The sequence below is a fragment of the Nannospalax galili genome, unplaced genomic scaffold (assembly GCF_000622305.1).
Source record: "Nannospalax galili isolate Female #2095 unplaced genomic scaffold, S.galili_v1.0 scaffold212, whole genome shotgun sequence".
In the NCBI taxonomy this organism is placed as follows: Eukaryota; Metazoa; Chordata; class Mammalia; order Rodentia; family Spalacidae; genus Nannospalax; species Nannospalax galili.
Genome location: NW_008333884.1, coordinates 1862979 through 1885214, shown reverse-complemented (window position 1 = coordinate 1885214; position 22236 = coordinate 1862979). Strand labels below are relative to the sequence as shown.

Genomic DNA, 22236 nt, shown 5'->3' with positions numbered 1-22236 from the left:
ATTTCACATTTAAAACTGAAATAAAAAAGAACATGTAAGAATGGCTAGGTACAATGGTGCATACCTTTAATTCCAGTACTTGGGAGGCAGAGGCAGGTGGATCTCTGTGAGTTTGAGGCCAGCCTGGTCCACACAGTGAGTTCCAGACTAGCCAGGGCTATACAGTGTGACCCTGACTCAAAAACAAAACAAAAAACATGTTAAGGGTAGTCCAACCCTTAGGTTTTATAAGGAACTACCTGGGGTCACAAAGCCAGCAAATGGCTGAGCTGAATAAGAACCCATGTTTCATGCCTATGGTTCAGTGGGAGCTACTGTCAGAGTCATGGCCTAAAGCTCCTCAGAAAAAGGCTCAATTCTGTTCAAAGTACAGGGAACCTGGCACTCACAGTCCTTGGGCAGTAAGTCAGGATTCTGAACCACTTTTGGTGCCATAGACCTGGGGGCAGTCTGGTGAAAACAATAGTCCCTTTTTGAAAAAGCAGTTTTTGGGTTTTGTTTTTTTTGGTCTTTTTGAGACAGGGTCTCCCTGTAGCCCCAGCTGTCCTGGAACTCACTATGGAGACCAGGCTGGCCTTGAACTCATAAAGATCTACCTGCCTCTGTCTCCCGAGTGCTGGGATTAAAGGCGTGAGCCATCACACTGGCCAGGGGGAAAAAAAAGCAGTTTTAAATGAATAAAAAAATTAAATATATAAAATGTGCAAAGGGAACTAATTCTATTAAAATGCTATTCTAGTCATGGGGACTTTGATGAGTTGCAGATAATTAGGTAGACAGGGCCTGTACACCATAAGCCAATAATAAGTCAATGACAAGTTTTACCATTAATGTTAGGGGTTCATCAAGGCTTGAGAGTGCCTATAATGTTAGCACTTGGGAAGTTGGGGCAAAGAGCCTGAGTTTGAGGTCAGCCTAGATACATAGTGAAATCTTGTCTCAAATTTTAAAAGAAATAAAGGAAACAAGAAAAGAAACATATATATACACATATGTATATCATTTATGTGTATATATATATATAATGTACATATATGTATATTCCTTCAATGTCCTCAGCCTAGGGTCAAAGATGCTGACCAGGGCCTGGACTCAGTCAAGGGTGAAGGATGATGTACATGAGCTACAGGTTCCCATGAATGAAGTTACTCCTAAGGAAAGGGGTGTTGTCTAGAGAGAATAGGTCTCTTGGGGCTTAGAAGACAGAGGTCTACAGCAAGACCCACCTGGAGACAGAGAGGAAGGCCCAGGGGCAAACACAAATGTGAGTACTGTCCACTATACAGGAAATGACTCAGTGGGTGCCTCCTATGAGCCTGGCACTCACACATGGCAAAACTGAAGTTAATCCAAGTCAAACCCATTGCTCTACTGAGGATATATTATACCCTGAATTTACAGATGATGACACAGCTTCATAAAATCAGTAGTTACATTCCCATTTCTCTGGCTCTAAGGAAAATACTGAATCCAGACACATTCACCTTCCCTCCCTTCCTCCCTCTACAATAATTTTTTATGTCTCAGACATTGTCCCAAGAACAGGAGGTAATACAGAGAACCAAATAAAATGTCTAGCCTCTGTCACAAAGTTTACACACCAGCACACGAGGCGTGAACAGCAACAGCTCTGGGGGAAGTGAGCAGATGACTGGGGTAGTGGTTGCCCTATGGAGCGCACAGCTGGGCCAGTAGGTGTTACCACGTTCTACTGAAACAGGGAAGGGGAGATGGGACAGAATTTGTAGCATATGCCGCTTCAAATGACTAAACCTTAACAAGGTCTGGGCTTCAAGAAGGCAACCAGTTGTACAGCAGTCTCCTAAGGGGCAGGACACTTCTTGCTTAATGGAGCTGCTGTTTACCTTCTGGTCTCCAGGGGGCGCTGCTGAGAAGATACAGGAAGCAGTTGGGGTCCCAGCCTTCTAAGATCCAAAGTCCCCAGCCCAGCTGCATTGTCACTTCTCTGCTATACAGGATACAAGACAAAGGTCCCCAAAACTCATCTCCTGTCTAGTACCCCCAACAATCCAGACATCATGGTGGTTTTTTTTTTTTTTTAAGAGCTGGGCTGAACATACCTGCTGGGTCCTCTAACTACGCTCTATGTCACCAGCTAATAGTATCCAGTTCCCCTCTGGGCCCCCCAAATCAGCCCTGTGAGGTGTGTTTCACTGTTAGAGACTCATTAAGAGACTTGCTTTACCCTGCTGCTTGAACATTGAGTGGGGTTTAGGGATTCAAATCTGGCTTTGTGGTTGTGTGATTTCTTCCCTTTACCCACACATCCTTCAGAGGTTAGAGGCTCCCCAGCAGAAATGGGAATGTTTGACTCACTGGAGCTGAATACCTAGCCAGTGCTTCTCACTAATGCCAATAATCCCTTGCTCTGGTATAAAATGGTGTGGTTAATAAAACTGCCCTCATCTTCTTGGCTGTTTTTCACACAGACCAGGACACACACATTGTGCATATTTGTAGCCCTCATGCTGGCATGATGATGGGTAGAAGTTCAGAAAGCATTTCATCTAGACACAGGCTGGTTTCCTGGACCCCCACCCTGTTCTCTGGACTAGTTCCTCCCTATGGAGCCTGGGCTGTGGGTCCACTGAAGGCTGCAGCTTCTGCCTAGAAGCCCTGACCACACGGCCTCCTCTATCTCCAGACCCTGCCTTCACCATGGCTATATAGTGGTCACAGTCCTGTTAAAAGCTCCCAAACTCCCCATTTGGCTGTGTCACTTGATTCCTACTCACGCTTATGGATGACACAGGGAGTAACCAATTGGGAGCTCTGATCTCCTGATGGATGGACCAACCCCTGCCTCCGGAACCTCCCAATAAGCACTTACTGAGGAGTTCCTTAGGGCCCAGGGTCAAGGGACAAGAGGATGACAAAAGAACGGCAGGAGCTGGGAACAGAACCAAGAAAAGTCCTTGTGAAAAGCACTATGCTGAGAGGCTGGGCTACGGAGACCCAAGGTGGGAAAAGGAGAAGAGGCTGGGGGTAGAAAAAGAGGGGGAAGCCTTGGAATCTGGGCTTCAGGTCAAATGGGGCTGCTAATGATACCTGAGTATCCTGGAAACTCTGACCCCTGGGTTTTCCTAATCTTCAATCACTCTCTACACTCAATTTATAAAGAGGAAAACTCTGTCTTGAAGAATCACTATAAGTCTCAAGAAGGAGGACATCAATGGTGGCACAATTTGTTGTGAATTTATGTCTGAAATGGAGCAGGAATAAGGACTTGCCAGCACAGACTTCAGATAGTCCTGGAGGTCAGCCTGTTAGGAACACTTGCTACAGGGACACTCTCAGTAAACACTTGGATGCGCTGAGGTTATTTTCACCGGGGATAGACTAACCCAAGGCCAGGATAGTCATGATAGGTGTTAGGCAGGAAGGTGTAATCTCCCACGTTGTTCCTTAGGCCTGGCTGCTCTTTCTCCATGCAAACCTCACAGGGAACCCATGAAGTCACAGCTCCTTCTGGGACCATGCTGCAGTGTCATCTGCTTTGTGAAACCATTCCTGTAGGTTTCCATGTCCTTGACCTTGAGAAACACTGCCAGTCTTTTAACTCTAGGAGTTAGGTAAACAAGATGCAGCAATACAGTGTCCTAATTAAGAGGAAGAACACAGGGCTGGGGGTCCAGCTCAGTGGCAGAGCGTTTGACCAAAATGCAAGAGGCTCTAAGTTCCATCCTCAGTACCACCACCAAAAAAGCAAGTACAGAGCAAGAACACTGATTTCTTACCTAATGTACTTCCTTCATGGGGCTGCTGTGAAGAATAAAGGAGTTAATGTACTTTAAAAGTCCTGGGAATGGTGTGGGACCCACGTTAGGTTACTTAATTTTTACTGGCATCTCTACATTAATCACATAATTATTTTTGTGTCAACTCTACAAAAACCACCTCAATATTTCTATGACAGTTCCCAGAATTTTTCGTCAGCTTTGTCTCTGGGCATGAGGGAGAATGGCACATAAGAGAGGGACCCCCTCCCCCCAAAATGTTATACAACATACCATTTAGTCCAGTGGTAGGGACACCAAATAAAATATGAGACACAGTGGTGCACACCTTTAATTCCAACAGAGGCAGCCAGAGGCAGGCAGATCTCCTTGATCAGCCTGGTCTACATAATGACACCCTGTCTCAGAAGAGGTGGGGGTCTAGTTAAATGTGGATTTTGGATAAATAACAAGTAGGTTCTTAGTATATGCATGCTCCAAATTTTGCAAGATACACATATTCTTTAAGTTCTTTGTTACTGATCTAAACTTCCAGTTTAACTGAGCATCCTTGGTCAGTTTTTGTTTGGTTTTTGCTTGTTTGTTTTCCGGGATTTTTGTTTTTGTTTTGTTGTTGCTGCTACTATTGTTTTGGTGTGTGCGGGAGGGTCTTGTTATGTTGCCCAGGCTGGTCTAGAACTCCTGGGCTCAAGGAATCCTCCTGTATCAGTCTCAGAGTAGCTGGGACTACAGGCCCACTATAGGCCTGCATCCTGCAGTGCTGAACATCCAATCTAGCACCTTGCATAAGCTAAGCAAGAGCTCCACCAATGAGCTACATATCCAGTATTTTTTTTTTGAGACAAAAATCTCAATAAATTGCTCAGATTATCTTGAAATCACTACATAGTCCAGGTAGGCCTCAAATTTTTGATAACATCTTATATTTTTATGTTAAAATTTTCATCAACCCTTTGTCCTGGAGCTGGTAATGTAGTTATAATTTTAGAGGTAAGGAGAAAGAATTAAACGGGTGAGGTAATCTTCCTAGTCTATGTGAGGTGGGTCAGTGGCACCTGCTCCTTCCAGAGAGACAGGCTGGAGCACAGAAACTGTGCCCCCCAGTAACCTACCTGGAGTCAGGCTGCTCCTCAACCCCTTCAACAGGGTACTGCACACAGAAAGGGCCATTTCTTCCCAGAAACCCCGAAACCAGACGGTCAAGAAGCCTATGGTAGGTGAGCAGCCAGGGCAGTACCCAAAGCTCTTCAGAGGCCACCCCTGCCAGAGGCCAGGATCAGGGTGCAGAAAGTCCAAGAGAAAACTCAGGAAGCTCCAAAGGAAATCCCACAGGAAGTCCTGAAGTAGTTCCACAGCCAAAACAGAAAACTACAGCAAGAACAGTTCTGCTCTAGAGTCTGGCAGGGGCCACACGAGCTCTATGAGTACAGGCCCACCGCCTGGCTCTGGCTCAGAAGGCCCCTTCCCTCAAGAGTACCAGGCATTCACCTTCTCGGGAGGTCCCACCTCTGTTCTCTGGGAATCTAAGGTGGCATTTCACTTCAGTCATTCTCAGCTCTATTTTTACTGAAAGGTGCCAAGAACAGCAAATGTTCAAAACAGAACAATCAAGTCACCCGATTCATGTCTCCCTGCAAGCCTGGGATCTATGGCTGACTCTGACTATGGGCAGGGACAGGGAACTGTTCCAGACACTTCAGAAAAGCTTTTCTACAGGGCAGGAAATCTAGGTCAAGAGCCCAATACCCCTTCAGTGGCTGCAGAGGTGACCTTAAGCCTCTATTTCACCTGACCCAGAAAGATCCACAGGCTTTGCTACAGGTAAAAGGGCAGCATTTGCAAATACACAGTGGGTCTGGTGGGTGAGGAGTCCTTAATGTGGCTGATATACCAGGTTAGGTTGTGCCACAGATGAGTAAACACCAGTGTCTGCATTTGACTTCAGCCAAATGGTTGAGAAGCAGCAGGCACTAGCCTCCAGCAAAGCTCCTATGTGATGCTCAGGATTTAGATTTTAGCCCACAGGAAGGAGGGAGCTGGGTAGTACAGGGCTGTCAGTGGATGAATCAGGGCTGGAATCCACACTGGAGTCTAGGTCCTTTACCAGGGTGGGTATCACAGGCATCACTGGGGGCTCTTTAGAAATGCAAAACAGGAGACTGGATCTGCACTGCAGGATCAGAATGTGAGCTCTCACAGGCTGCTCAGGTGATTAATGAGCTTTGGCCGAGGGCAGAGCCCTGAGTTGTGGGCAGGGCAGAAAGAGGATCATTGATCAGAGGTCCACAATCCTTTTTGGATGGCCTTCTGCATTCCTGGCACCCAGCTCCCGCCCGCCCCCCCCCCCAGCATCCTCCCTCCTCAGAATTCTCATAGGTGGGCCTGTGCTTTAAAAAAATATGCATCAATAAGGGGGGGGGGGAGCTAGAGAGATGGCTCAGTGGTTAAGAGCACTAGGTGCTCCTACAGAGGATCTGGATTCAATTCCTAGCACCCACATGGCAGCTAACAACCCTCTGTAACTCCAGCTCCAAGGGAATCTGAAGCCCTCTTCTGACGTCCATGGGAATTGCACAACGTGGGTGCACTTACATACATGTAGTCGGTATAGTCATACACATAAAAAAAAAAACTTTCTAAAAAAGGAAGAACTGGGCGTGGTGGTGCACGCCTTTAATCCCAGCACTTGGGAGGCAGAGGCAGGTGGATCTCTGTGAGTTTGAGGCCAGCCTGGTCTACATAAGTGAGTTCCAGACAGGGAGACCCTGTCTCAAAAAGACCAAAAGAAAAAAAAAAAAGAAGAAAGAAAGAAAAGTAGATCTCAGTTTCCAGCATGCTTTCTCTCTTTACTCTCCTAAACAATCACAAAGCATTCCCCAACCTCCCACCTTCTCAATGCTCAACTGAGAGCTGGGGTTCAGAGCACCCATTCTAAAACATGACTGTAGGAGATCAAGAATATGCCAACCCAAATGTACTACTTTGACTTTTTTTTTAATCTTTTTTTGAGACAGGGTCTCCCTGTAGCCCCAGCTGGCCTGGAATTCACTATGTAGACCAGGCTGGCCTTGAACTCACAAAGATCCTCCTGCCTCTGCCTCCCAAGTGCTGGGACTACAGGCGTGCACCACCATGCCCAGCTCTTTGACATGTTTTTAAACATATTCTTTGTTACATTTTGGGTGTGTGTGTGTGTGTGTGTGTGTGTGTGCGCGCGCGCGCGCGCATATGTACCCATGTGTACATTGAGCTCAGAGAACAGACAACAACTTGCAGGAGTCAGTTCTCTCCTTCCACCACGTGGGTCCTGGGGATTGAATTTAGGTTACTTCCTCTTTTGACATGTTTTAAACTAATTATTCTAAGACAAGGGGATAGCTCTGAAAAGCAGTCCTTTTAAAAGAAATTTACATCTACAAAGCAAATCTGTATTAGTGAAGGTATTTGTAACAGGAAGAAGGCTGTTCCAGATGAATTTTATTATACCAGATGTTCTACTTATTCAGAAAAATAACCTGAGATCACTAAATAACTCCCACCACACCCATAGCTTGTGCTGTTACTATCCCGAGAAGCCCCAGGCCCCTATTCTTTTCTACAGCTCAGGAAGCTGCAGTGATATCCATGGGGGACTGAGTTCAGGATCCCCAAAGGATGCTAAAACCCCTGGATGCTGTAACCCTTTATGTAAATTGGTACAAGAGGTACACGTGTTTCAGTCATACAGTGCTTGTCTGTCATGTACAAGGCCCTAAGTTTCAAAATAAATGGATAAATAAGGAGGGATTAGAGGTATAGTTCAGTTGAGCATATGTTTTGCATTCACAAGGCCCTAGGTTCAGTCCCTAGTACAACCAAAAGAAACTGTAGTATTTGCATATAATCTCCTATATCCTTTAAACCATTACTATAATATATATAATATAAATACTATGTAATGGCTGGTCCATTGAATATTTCTTATCTATAGTTAGTTAAATCCATGGATGTAGATGCCACAGACAGAGAGGGCCATACGTACACACTTCAACCATCTGAGGTTTCTGGGTATCATATTTTGTGGGACTCTAAACACAGACACTGAATTAAAGTCATTTTGCTCCTGTTCATCTGTCTCATGTCAATTGAATTTGTAGCCCAGTCAAGAAATGTAGTGACCATAGAAGAAAAAGGAAAGTAAAAGTTAAGTGGTTAATTGCCCCAATCTCCAAATCTGGCTAGGTGGCAGAGGAGCTTTTCAACACCAACTAACAGGGTATCTACAAGGCCCCAGCCTTTGAGAACCTGCAGAACAAGAGAACAAGAAGGTGAATCTGGACTGATCCAGTGGTGACCTAAGGGAAGATGTTTAACATCCAAGAGGTCTGGTGGGGAAGAGTGGGTGACTACCTCCATAAAAAGGACAGGAATAATTGTGACTTTGGTGGGTAGGTGAGGATTAAATGGGATAAAGTGCTGATGTCTGGCATCCTACAAATACAGCCTTTGTTACTCTTTATCCCCCTAAGGAGTTTAGAGTCTGGCAAAGAAATGACAACTGGCATGAAACACACAACAGATAAGAAAGTGCTAAATGATGTGGCCAGAGCAAGCAGGGTTAGCATATCATTGAAGTGAGTACCATAGTCAGGCCAAGAAGGCCTCCTGGAGGTGGTGGTAGCTGAACCAACACTGGAGGCTGAGGAGTTCTCTAGAAGCACGGGTTTGCTGTGGGATTATGAGTTGTCTCATTGGTTACAACAAAAGGAGTGTGCAGAAATGCTGGGGAATTAGAATCAATAACAAGAGGCTCTCTGGAATGGGGGAATCTTAAAGAGTTTGGACTAGATATAGTTGGAAAGGAAATGTGCCACAGAGTATTTCTGGGGGAAGGAGAGGCAGATGGAAATGAGTTTAGTTCCTTGTTTCTTTCTTTAGCTCAAGGAATCATGACAAGAAAAATGTCCGCATGTGTGCAGTATATGCATTTTTTTTCTGAATATTTGCAATCGTCAGATAGCTGAATCCACAAATGTACACCCAACTAGAAAGGAGTGAGGGTAGGGGGCTTAAGAATACTGCAGGCACCTGCTGCAAGGCCCAGGCTATGGTGGCAGCTGATCAGCCACACAGGATCCTCAGGTCACAAACAGCTCTGACAGCATGTTTGTGTTTCATTCCTCCTTTCCAGGGAGCCAGAAGAGGAATCAGCTTCTACTTTTACTTGCTGAAACTTCTGCACCCAGGGACAACACACCAGCATACAGCTCCCACTAGCCCATCAAGGTGGGCACCCTTCAAACCTCCCAAGTCAGGGAACTTGGCTCAGGAGCTGCCTCTAGATCTGCAAAATGCTTGTGAGCCTCAATGGGGAGGAGGTGGCTGAGTGGCACACCAGTTGGTCTCTCATTAACCCTCTCAATGATGCAACTAGAAAATTAACAACCATTTCTGCTCCATTAACAACAAACTTGGCCCTTCAGGGGGGAAATGGAGGTACGGAAAACATGGGTTTTTGTCTAGACAAAGGCACTCATAAAGACCAAATGCCTAAGCTGCTGCCACCCAGAAAGGAAGGAGACCCTGCGTGCCCCCTATAGCAGGTAGCCCCAAGGCAAAAGTCACCAGCAGAGGCTAATCACAATGTCAGGCCCCTTTTCATCCTTAAAACAAGGCTAATAACCTTCCATAAGCTCACTGTGTTAAGGTTTGGATATGAAGTGTCCCTCACTGCATTGTCCCTGCATTGAAGAAGGCTTGGTTGCTGATTGATAGGCTTTTGGGAAGTGATTAGATGGTGAGGGTTCTAACTTCAAGAATGAATAAATCCATTGATGGACTCTGATAGCATTATTGGGAGGTAGTAGAAAGCAGGTAGTGGGGCCTGTTTGGAGGAGGTAAGCCACAATGGTCATGTTTTGAAGGGTGTGTCTTAAACCCAGGTTCTCCTCTGTTTGAGACTGAAACTCTGAAACCAGGAGCCAAAACAAGTCTTTCCTCCTTTTAAGTTGTTTATGTAGGGACTAAGTAAATGGCTCAGTATATAGTGCTTGCTATATAAGCATGAGAAACTGAGTTTTGATCCCTAGAATTCACATATAAAGCCAGGTGTGGTAGTGTGCACCTATAATCCTAGAAAGTAAAATGAAAGAATTCTTGAGGCTTGCTGACCAGTCAGTCTAGCCAATCAGTGAGCTCCAAGTTCAGGAAGAGATCCTGTCTGGAAAAATAAGGTAGAAAGCAACAAAGGAAGACACCCAGTGTTGACCTCAGTCTTCCACATGCACACACAGTTATTTATGTCAAGTTCTTTGTCAGTCAGCCACAGTGAAGGCTGACTGACTGATACACTGTAAGGATTAAATGAGATCATGAGTTCAAATCTGGTTTTCTTTTCTTTTTTCTTTGGTTTTTATTTGGGGGGGGTGCCTGACAGGGTCTCAGTGTGTAGCCCTAGCTGGCCTAGTACTCACTATATTGTCCAAACTAGCTTTAACTCATGGCAATCCTCCTGCCTCAGTCTCCCAACTTTTGGGATTACAGATGTGTGTCACCATGCCAAACCAAGCACTATTTTCACTTGGCTTTAAAACTTATGAGGCACAGGAGGGTACACACTCAGCTCCCTGTGAGTGGGCATAAAGGATGTTGGGGTCCTCTTACCCAAACTATGTTTTTTGAATCAGCAGTTGCTGCTGCAGCAGTAGCTGAGAGTCTGCCAGCATGTAGAACCTTAGGCCTCATCAAGAGAGATACTTAACATGATCTCCAGAAGGCTTAAATGTGACCTGGAGAACCTACTCCAAGCAAGCACTTGGTCCTAAGGAAAACTATCCCTTTCTCTCCCTGCTCCCATCACAGGACACTGTGACAAATGGAAGTAAGCAATTGCAGAGGGTCATTTGATTTGCATATGCTTGCTTGTCATAATGCACTACAGTGCTCAATCACACTGGGCATGATAGCACACCCCTTTAATCCCAGCACTCAAGAGGCAGAGGCAGGCATATCTCAGTGAGATTGAGGCTAGCCTGGTCTACATAGGGAGTTTTAGGCCAGCTGGTGCTACAGGAAGATCCTGTCTCAACCACCCCCACACCAACAACAAAAAAGAAAATTATTCTCTTGAATCTTCCCTAATACTAAAGAGGAAAGACTTTACTTGGTGCTAGTATGCCTTTAACTTCTCTCAAGCCTCCATTTCCTTTTCAACAAAGAGGTGAGAAGGCTCAAAATTAGAATCTTCTAAGAGCAACACGGTGAATTAATAACCCTGTTTAGTTTTCAGTGTGTTATTTTGTAAGGTAGCCTTTTATTTATTACAGGTGGTACATTTTCCATTAATTTTCTCTCTAAATAAGTTATATCTTAAATAACACATAAATAGAAGAAAAACACTAAGTCTCTAATAACAGAGTGAATGTGGCAAAAGCACACCAGTGGCATATTAATGATTGTAGCGTCCTAAGTTATTATTCCCCAGCTAATAGGAGTCCTTTAAGATCATCTCCACCATTTTTTTAAAAAACACTCCAGGTCATGAAATCAATGTAGATCATAACCAACACTTTTTCCATTTTTTTGTATTTAAGAGAGGAATGGAAAAGGACAGGAGGGCATAAAAACTGGAATGCATTGCAAACATGCTAGAGGCAGGACAGTGACTGGTAAGGATGATTGCCTGAGACTTTGTTTCAGTCTGTGTGCACCTTGGCTCACAATGCAAAATGTAGCCATTAAATGGTTTTGCAGCCCACAGAATTAGTAAGCCTGACAACCTGAGTTCAGATACCTGGAACCCATGTAAAAGTCAGACACAGTGGTAACTGTTTGTAATCCCAGCATGCCCACAGCCAGACCAGGAGAATTCATTGGTAGCTCATGGGCCAGTTAGCCTGCAGTATGCAACCCAATGGCAAACAATATAAGAGACCCTACTTCAAACAAAGTGGAAGGCTAGGACCAATACCCAACGTTATCCTTTGACCTCTCCAGACATGTGGCATGTGTGCACCCTCACATGCAATACACACTATATAATACACACACACACACACGCACACATATATGTATATATGCATATTTTAAATCGCAAGGGTGTTGCATTCACTGGCCAGGCCACCCATTAACAAATTCCCCTTAATGCTATACCCTAGACCTTCCACCATAGCCCTTGGCTCCTCTCTCATGACACAGAATGGACAACAGCAGACTCTGCCACAAGATACTAAATTGGTGAGTATTCCCCAACCCTACTTTGCTTCCATCAAGTCACTGTTTCAACCTGCACAGAAAGACCCATGGGAACCCTGTGTCTTTCTGGAGGAATGGGGCTTCATCACCAGGATCTACTCTCCTGACCACTCATCACTTTTGGTCTTGGGCAGCCTTGTGTTGGGTGTCTTACCTGAGGGACAGTACTCCCTTGAAAAGAAGTGATGGGGAAGTGAAGGGGGTGGAAGGGAAGGGCAGGAATAGCAAGAAAAAGCTCTGGGTGGGCAAAGGGAAGACAGCCACAGCTTGGCATCTAGAATAGGGAGCTTCACTGGCTTCATTCTGGAATCAAAGGGGAAGACTGGGAGGCAGGAGCAGAGCAGGGCCACAGGAAGGAGCAGGGGAGAAGGGGAGTCAGAAGATAGTAAGGCCCTAGGGGCAACTGGAATTTCCTACCATGTCCACTATAGGAAAACACATTACTGAGAGGGAATAGTACTGAGGTCCCTATTTCCTAGCAAGCAGAGGCTCCTAAAAATGCTGCTGACTCAGTGAGTTGCCCCCTGAAATTTTGACCAGTAAGGAGAAAGGGAGAAAATGGAGCTCGGGAGAACCCCCACACATACCCCACATATACACCTACTCCTGCTTCCCTTGTTTGGTTCCTACTCAGGCTTTTTTCTCCCCTCTATTCACCACACACAAACCCTTTGTGAAACCCTAAGTCCTATTCAGGCTTTCTTGGCCCCAGTCAAAGGGGATTGTGTGAAGGTCTAAGTAACCAGACTCAGTCTTCCTCATAGGGATACCATCTCAGTAGGGGGCTCCCTGGGCCTGGGGGCCTCCATGGGTGTAGAATGGGGCTGGCTGGAAGTCACTACCCCTACACCACACCACTCATTATTAACATGGGTGAGCTGGGTGAGTTCAGATGGCACTGGGCCTAGGCAAGGGACCCTAGTGTTCAGTGGCCTGATTTATGGCTGAGGGATCTTTTTATGTTCCTTCTGGAACCGTGGGGGTGAATTTTAAAAGGTTCAAGAACAGAGCCAGCACACTCTGGTTCTGCCAAGTCCTCTCTTCTAAGTCCCACTTCTTTACCCATGGCCTTAAGTGCTCTGGAAACTGGGTATTAAATAAATCCCACCCCCACCTCCAAAGTCTAGATTCACGGTCATTCTCTCTCTCCCTTTCTTTCTTTTTGTCTCTAGCTCAGTCCCTCCCTCCCCATCTCATTACCAAACGGTACTTCTTGCCACTACCCCAGGAATGAGGTCATGCAGAGATATGGCTCCAAATACTCATGGGAGAAAAATCCCTAAGAAGAGGCAGCTAGTTCATACAGGATTCCTGAGGGCTGTTTCCCACACACCAAGTGGAACCAAGACTCAATCTTGATGATGTCTACCTGTAATCCCAGCTATTTGGGAAGCTGAGACAGGAGGATCAAGATCCTAGCTGATTACAGTTGTGTACACCTTTAATCCTATGACTCAGGAGGCAGAGGCAGGTGGATCTCTTTGAGTTTAGGGCCAGCCTAGCCTATATAATTGAGTCCAGGCCAGTCAGGGCTATATATAGTAAGGCACTGTACAAAAAAACAAAAACTTAAAAAAGGGCTGGGGATATAGCTTAGTGGGTACAGCACTTGACTAGCATGCATGAGGCCCTGGGTTCAATCCTCAGTATACACACACAGTCTTCACACTTGTCACTCTGGCTAGACAGATACAGCATATCAAAGCACTTCGGTGAAATGGCAGCTGGAGCCCTCACTGTCCTGCTGTGAAAGGCTAGAGTGTAGAAGAGTGCAGTTTACAGTCAGGCCAACCTGATGCTCCATGACCAGCTTTTATTTCAGCTTGATGACCTTGAGATAATTCCTAACTGCTCTGAGCCCCAGTTCCCTCCCCATCAAATAGAAAAAAATCTTCCCACCAATGAGCAAGGGTGGAGAGAACTGGAGATAACATATAAAGCACCTGTATTGACACCGTGTAGGAAGGTGAATGGTCCCTGGAGTCTGAGAGAACTGAGATCTGGTCCAGTGCAAAGTGGGAGACCTGTCTCAGTAACTGAACCTCTCTGAGCCTCCATTTCCTCACTTATTTCAGGGAATTGATAAACAGGTACCTGTTTGGGGTTTTTATCAATTACCTATAGAAAGCATTTAGTACACCTGGCACAGAGTAGGGTTAATTAAAACTGTACATTTCAGCCGGGCGTGGTGGCGCACACCTTTAATCCCAGCACTTGGGAGGCAGGGGCAAGCAGATCTCTGTGAGTTCAAGGCCAGCCTGATCTACATAGTGAGTGCCAGGACAGCTGGGGCTACAGGGAGACCCTTTCTCAAAAAAACAATAACAACAACGAAAAAAACCAACCAAAAAACCAAAACAAAACCCTGTACATTTCTATTTAGACAGGGTTTCTTTTCTTTCACTTGGGTAGCCCAGGCTGCCCTGGAACTATGAAGCCCAGGCTGTCCGGGAACTCATGGTGTTCTGACTGCCTCAGTCTCCTGAGTGTTAGGATTATAGGCATGAGCCATCATGCCCAGCTCTGAGACAAGGTTTCATGAAACTATGTTGGCCTCAAATTTCCTAAATACTCAAGGTTGACCCTGCATTTTGGATCTTCCAATACACCAGCACTGTTTTATGTGGTGCTAGGGATTAAACCCAGGGCTTTGAGCATGCTGGGCAAGAACTCTACCCAGTGAGCTATGTACTCGGGACAGCACTTTCATTCTTTCTAAAAAAAAAAAAAAAAACAAAAACAGAGGTTCTGAGTCGAGAGCTCAGTGGGAAAGGAACTTGCTATACAAGCCTGCTCAACCTGAGCTCGACTCCCAGAACCAATACAAAAGGTGGAAGGATAGAACTGTCTTCATAAAGTTGCCTCCTGACTTCCACATGTGAGCTGTGGCAAACATGCACACCTGCATACATAATATACACACATACACACTAATTTTTGGGGGGGGTCTTTTTGAGATAAGGTCTCCCTGTAGCCCCAGCTGGCCTGGATTCACTATGGAGACCAGGCTGGCCTCGAACTCACAGAGATCCACCTCCTCTGCCTCCTAAGTGCTGGGATTAAAGGCGTGCACCACCATGCCCGGCCTACTAATATTTTTTTAATTAAAGAAAAAAAATAGAAAAGTAGATTTTCCCAAATGGAAAAATCTAATTTATCTGAGCCCAGCAGGACAAACAGACTTTCTTTTCATTGGAAGAGGTCATTCTGGGAGATGCAATGATGAAGGCTTCTCTACACCTCTGCAGAATTCCATTTTGCTTAGACAGCTCTATTGGGGTACCATCACACAGAGAACACACTGCCACCCTGACCCCAAAACTCTCATAAAGGGGCCTTTCTCCTAAAATTATGTCTTCAAGGGAGAAACTCACTGGGAAAAAAAAGGCTCAGGATACCCACACAGCTAAACAAGGTAACCACAAATGAAATCAATTGTTGCTGTGTGATATCCTGTAGCTAGGGAGGTAACCGAGCTTAATTACACAGCATCTTTGGTCTGGGTAATCTTGATCCATTAAACCCTTACTGCTGCCTGGGAGGCAATGCCCAGGAGGAAGGGGTTAGCTCAGCACACTAACAGGATCAGCCCTCCGATCCCATGAAGGTAATTATGGCCACATCCTTCCCCAGCAGCCGTAAGCAAACCCACAGATCCCTCAGCAATCCTGGTCTTTCCTACACAGACCCAGCTCAACCAACACTCCCCAAGGAGGCTTACGGCCACCTAGAATGACAAAAACTGTGACTTTTTTGGCCCTGGTCTACCTGAGAGACTCCCAGCCACCACCAAACCCCTTCTGCAGACCTTGCTCACCTTTTGCAAAATGATATCTCTCATGTCATATGGGCTAAAGGGACATGAAGGCATGTGAGTGAGGGCAGAGACAAGAAACAGGAGCTTGGACCTGACCAACTAGGTCACCAGAGAACTCTCCCTATCTAGCTTCATCTCCTAAAGGCCAGGTGACTATGACATTTTCTGTATGACCAGTATAGCCAGATTCATGTTTTGTTCTGGTGTGTGGCGGGGAGAAAGGGCAGGAGAAGATGAGAATTAAGCATGGAGGCAGAAAACTGAGAGAGACCAAAACTGAGAGGTCTGAATCTGGGGATGGAGAACTGGTTGCCCCATCCATAAATGGTCATAGGACCTCAAAGAGCTCTTTTCCAAATGCCTTGGGTATTGGCAGGGGCAGGGGCAAGGGCATGTTTGGCCATCTGCCATCAATTTCCATTGGGATGTAGTCTGTAGTCTGCCTATTGCCCTTGTTTTTCTTTCTTCCCACTTACAGGGTCTAAAGCAGATTTTACCAAAGCTTGGGGACCAACGTAAGACTCCTGCAACCAATCATGAGTCTTCATGGTTCCAACTGACTAAACTCTTACCCTAAGAAATACAAGGTTGAGGGAGGCTGAGGTCTCGCATTAAAATAACCTCCCAACAGGCATGGAGGAATCCCAGCACCCAGGAGGCAGAAACAGGTACATCTCTCTGTGTTTGAGGGTAGCCTGGTTTACATAGTGATTCCAAGGCCAGCCATGGCTACATAGTAAGACCCTGTCTCAAAACAAAACAACAACAAAAAACAACCTCCTGAGACAGGAGATGTAGCTCAGCTGATAGAGTGCTTGCCTAGCCTGCATGAAGCCCTGGGTTTGATCTCCTGTACTGCATAAAGCCTGCAATTCCAACACTTGGCAGTGGGAGTAGGAGGGTCAGGAATAAAAGGTCATCCTTAACTACACAGTGAATTCAAGACCAGCCTGGGATACACAAGACTCTGTCTTCCACTTGGCTAGGCTGGCAGGCTTCTCGCACACGTATAGGAAATTCTCAGAGGAATTTGCTATGACCCTGTAAGAACAGGGTAGGTAATATCCATACACATCACCTTAGCCTACCATAGCCAAAGACCTGACAGGTGGAGCCAAAGACAGGAGGTAAAGTTATCTGAGTTGTCCTGAAGCCATCTGAAGCTGTCTAGCTCCAGATTTGCCCCAAAAGGGCTCAAGCTGAGTCAAACAGCTGTAACACAAACACTGCAGTGAAGGCTTCCAATTGCAGGCTCCAGCAAAGCACAAGACTCCCTTGGGGGGTCTCCAACTCCACAGCACAGAGTACTACAGTTACCAAATACACACACCAGGAAACTTGTGAATGAGCCAGATAACATGTTTCTGATGGAGTCAGGAGTTAAAGGAGTCAAGAACCCAGAAGTTTTTTTCCTCTAAAACTCATGGCACCAAAACCTGTTGAGGGTTTATACATGAACTACTGGGCTAGGTACTCCCAGTAAATCTGTGGGTGTGGCTCAGTACTACAACAACTACCTAACATAGCAAAGATTTGAGTTTGCTCCCTGGTACTGTTTTTTTAAAAGGTGGTTCAATTCTCAGTTCTTTTCAGTGTCCTCACCAACTTTCCACCCTTTTTTAAACTCCTAAACTCATATATAAGAGTCACAAACCTGTCTAATGATGAGATTGTGATGAGTTGGACAGCAGGGCAGTTCAATAGCATCCTTCAGCCTCAAAGCTATTAACAGACATTAACTAATTGATGCAGACAACACTCCTGAGAGACATCACTTTACAGAGGAGTGGGAACAAGGAAGGTATCGAAATCACTCCAGGAAACACACCACACCTCAGAGCAGCCTAAGCACTCCATCCTACTCCCCACAAGACAGAGGCAAAATGGATTTTCTCATCATTTGCCCCACTATCTGCCCCCCAGAAGTATCTTCTAACTAATTTTTCATGAATGTCCCATCATTCCTTCCTTTTTCCAAACCACAGCAGCAACCAGCCACAACAACAAAAAATTAAGTTTTACTGAACAGATGACTTAATTATTCTGTCAGCTCTACCTCTGAGACTCCAGTAGCCATGACAATTACAGACTGGTGCTGACAAGAAGGAACAAATTACTGGAGCTATTCAGAATGCCAAGAAAGTATCCATCTGCAGGTGTTCACTGGTACATCAGGAGCAATCTAATGCAGCCTGGCTGAGTGCGCTGCTCGGATTAAACTCAGTGCTACTGACTTGCTCCTCAGTGTATAGCAAACATAGGACTAAGACAAGACACTGAAGCAGGCTCAGGAGATGGACAGGGGTTTGTATTCTCACAGCCCCAAATACACTGCTAACATACAGAAGAGGGCTGCATCTATACTCTCTCTATACAGGGTATGAAAATGTCACAAGAGAATGAATAACCCTTGAATGCTGCTGAAGTACGAGCTATTAATTCCAAAGGGCAGGCTTCTTGTAACTGCAGATGCAGAACTTCATGTTTTGCTTTCTATGGAGTCCAAGAAAGTGTAGGCTTTTGCTTGGCTCAGTAGGGTAGGTATGTTTGGGATCTGTACTGAATTGCTTGTACAAAAGTGTGTGAAATGGCAAAGAGACCTGAAATGAAGCCCTGTGTCTCTCTTCTAAATAAATCCAGAGCATGTATTTAAAGGTTCCCCATTTGAAGAAGAGCCAAGTGATGAGCCTGCCTGGGGCATGAGTCTCAGTCCAGATCGGCTTGGCGGGTTGTCTCTACTAAAGGGACAGGCAAAGTTTTGGAGTGCCCTTAGGCTTGGGTTACTTCACAGAATTTTAATTCAGTCCAGACTAACTCCATAGTATAGAAAAAAATAGACAGTAAGAAGTGTTTAGTGGAAAAGGTGACTGATGAAAGAGGAATTAAGAGAAAACAACTCCGCAGAGAGACTCACACAAGTGGTCAGGGAAGAAATGAGATAAGGCAGAGCAGAAAGAAGCTGGCATCATTACAACCACACAGAAAAAGAATGATACAGGGACAGGAACCTAGGATGGCTGGCTGCAACCCTGCCTCTCCCAGCTACTAGGATCAAGGGCCCTCTTTGAATCAGTCCCAGATCACCCTGGCACTGGGATCTAACATTTGCCCTTGAGCAAGACAAATCTCTACCACCCCAACCCTTCAGGACTCCTAACCAAGGACAGAGGGGATTTGCTGCCACCCTTCTCAAGTGGCCATCAATCTGTGATGAAGGGTAAGCATACACTTCCTAGCACAGCTGCTGACACCAGAAAAAACAGGCTGAAGTCTCCAAAGATGAGAAGTATGTGAGGAAGGGGTTGGTGGGCAGTCTGACACCTGAGGGATAAGACAGTCACTGATCTTAGAGGAAGCCTCAGTCATCCTGGCCTAGACTCCAAGACTAGCCCCTCTGTCCTGCAAGAGATACAGGGACCCTGTGGTGTAAAGTCAACAAAGTCACTTACCCTACTGGATCATTTCAGGAAAAAATCTGAAGAGAGGACTGAAGAGACAGGTATTCCCCACTGCATGATAGTACAAGGCCTTGAATAAGCTCAGACATATCTGAAACTGCTCAAAGTAGAGCCCTCCTCACTGGTCTAGGGTATGATCAGAATTCCCTTTTGTCAGTTATCAATTATGTGGCTTTGAATAACTGATTTATGTTTACTCAGCCTCCCTTTCCTAATCTGCAAGAGTCTGACTTGTAAGGTTTGGAAAGAAGAGGTAGAAAATATCTAGCCTAGTAGCATAGTACCTGCCATACTCTGAACAACCAGGAGATGCTATGACCACTGTGACAGAAGGACTACTCAAAACTGAGCCTCTATCACTCAGTGGTTCACATCCTCTAAGGAGTCACACTGGCTGCTATACATATCCTGCCTACAATTCCTGATGGACCTGGCATTTGTAGGGACCTGTGAGCCTGGTAAGCAAACAACTTCCACAGAGGCAGAGCAACTTCCTCTGGGAGCCACAGAACCATGCTGCCAGGCAAATGACAGCCCTGTTATTTGTTTAATTTAGGCTCTTGTCAAAAAGAAACTTGATGGCTAGCAGCCCAAATATGACTGCACAGAACCTCCGCAGGAAGCTTTCTGCTCCAGACTCCCACATAAGCCACTGTGAAGAGTGAGGCAGGGACTCTATGCACCTCTGCCAAGTTGGTGCCCCTGCCCATCTCACCATCCAGCTGCTGCAAGGGCCTTAGCAACAGGGTAATCAGCTCAGATGCCAGGTTTTCTGAGTTAGGACTAGTTTAGGGTACCCCCAAAGAAACCCTTGGCCTAATTCCCTTTTCTAATTGCCTCAGGTCAGGAATTCTCAAGGAAGCCCCATGCAATTTTGCTTCTCGGTTCCAGGTTGCAGATGGGGGTTGGGACTTGGATGATCAAGCTATGAAATCTTCTCTACCAATGGAGAGAAAGCCACAGATGGCTTTCCATAGGATTCTATGTCTCGGGAACTAGGAAAACCAGGAATGGGTTTTGCAAAGAGCCAGAAATATCCATGAGCATAAGCAGCACATGAAGACAAGCCATTGTTATGCTATTTGCAAGAGAGCAGCTAAGCAGAGGTCACTAATCCGTCCTTTGGGTCAGGAGCTGATCTGCAGCAGGCCTCTGAACAGATGTGTGTCCCCATTCCCACAAATACACGTGTACACACATGCCACACAACTGTGGGCCCTGACCTTCACCCAACAGCACTGACTTCTGCCAGGAATGAGCAGATGGACTGGATGGGTTCCACCAGGATCAAGGCCCTGGGGAACCAGCTTTACCCCTTTGATGTTAAAAAAACCAAAGCAGAAGGAGTCAAAAGGAGAGAGCTCCTGGGGGAGGCGGGGAGGGAGAAGGGGGAGGAGGGAAAGGAGAAGGGGGACTGGGTTGGAAGGCTGGGGGAGAAAATGAAGAAAGGACAGGACCCAAGGGGGATGCTGAGGGCAGAGGGTGGATGTTGGGTAATGCAGGGACTTCAAGACAAGACCCTGGGACAAGGTATCATCTCCCCTCACCCCTAGAATGTGGTTAAGGAATTCAAGGAGGGCTGACCTTTCAAAATGTCCTTGTTTCATGATAACCAATGTTCAGAGTCACCACCTAGCTCTACCTGCTTCTGGGATGGAGGATGTTAAGACAGAGTGGGAGGATCCCCGGCAGGTCAATAACGAACGAAGGGCAAAATCTACTGTCTTCCTCAGAGGCCAACAGGGTCCTACACCACAGAATGTTTCTGGGAAAAATGTCTCAAGGCACGGGTGAGGAGAAGGGGCAGTGCCACCTAAGACATGGGGTGGGGGAAAATGGCTCCGATTTGAGTTTGCCTCAAGCCCCTGGAAGTCCCAGTGATCAACTACACATCCCCCAGGCTGTGCAAGAGCAATCACATGATCTTAGCTGTTTTGGGAAACAGGGTGGAGAATCTGAGGGTTTTTTTTTTTCTTTTTCTGAGGGGGGGGTGGTAGTGATGAGAATGGGGGTGGTGATGAGGCTGGCAAGGAAGACTGTGAGATAGAGGGGTGGCTCCTTCATCCAAACGGGCCCCCAAGGAGTTCCGCATCTACAGCCTCCCTTCCAACCTGATCTTATCTTCACCCTGAATCACGCAACAGCTTCAGGATGTTCCTGCTGTGGGAAACTCAAGAGCCAAGGACTTTTCTCAAAATGGCCTTTCTGCTTCAGTATGGAGAAAGAAGCTGTCAGTCGAGAAGCTGAGGTAGCGCGCTAAAAAGGGCACTCCCCACTCCCGAAGCGCCGGAGTGCCGCTTGCACAACAGGTGGGAGGAATAATGACACAGTTCTCCTGGCTCTAGAGCATCCAAGGCCCCCCACCCACCTGAACTCTGCTTTGGGGACCCTGCACCGCTCCCCCACCTCCAAGCACGCTGCTGCACACCCAGCGGGCGATGCCCGCAGTCCCTCACTGGTGCGGGGCCACACCTGGACCCGAGGGCATCAGGGCGTCTCGTAGGGCGCCGGGTCCCATCCCGCCCGGCCAGATCCTGACCCCCGGCCCAAGCTCACACGTACTGCTGTAGAGGGTGTCGATCCAGGAGAGGCGCGGCAGGCCCCGGTGGCTGAGCGGCTCCATGCGCGCGGCTCCGCACAGCGGCGGCAGCGGCTCGGTCAGATCGGAAACCCGACCCTCATCGCACAACAAAGGAGGGAGGGCGCGGGCGGGCAGCGGGAGGGGCGGTTAGACCCCGAGGCCGAAGTTGCAGAGCAAGGGGCAGAGGCCGGGGAGCCAGAGAAACAGGTAGCAGGGAGGAGCGAGCCGGGGCTGCAGGGGAGGAGGCGAGGGCGGGCGAGCGCCCCCCGGAGCCCCGCGTGCCGCTGCGAATGCCGCGAACCCGCTGCGGATCTGGGAGCTGCGGCCCCGCAACCCGCGCGCCAACTAGCAACTTCCCCAGGGCTGCGCGGCGCCCAGGGGCGGGGGGCG

The 22236-nt window shown here is 46.8% G+C and overlaps 1 protein-coding gene across 4 annotated transcripts in view; it reads right to left on the bottom strand.

The window, feature by feature from the left end:
• Positions 1–22236, bottom strand: part of Abr (ABR activator of RhoGEF and GTPase) — a 205384-nt gene that overhangs the window by 129916 nt on the left and 53232 nt on the right. The window contains exon 1 of one of the 4 annotated variants that reach the window (XM_008828744.2): positions 21828–22191. The exons of the other annotated variants lie outside the window; for them this stretch is intronic. Within the exon in view, the coding sequence (XP_008826966.1) occupies positions 21828–21888 (61 nt within the window). The 5' untranslated portion in view covers positions 21889–22191. Of the gene's footprint in view, positions 1–21827; positions 22192–22236 lie in introns of those variants that run through there. 4 annotated transcript variants of the gene reach the window in all.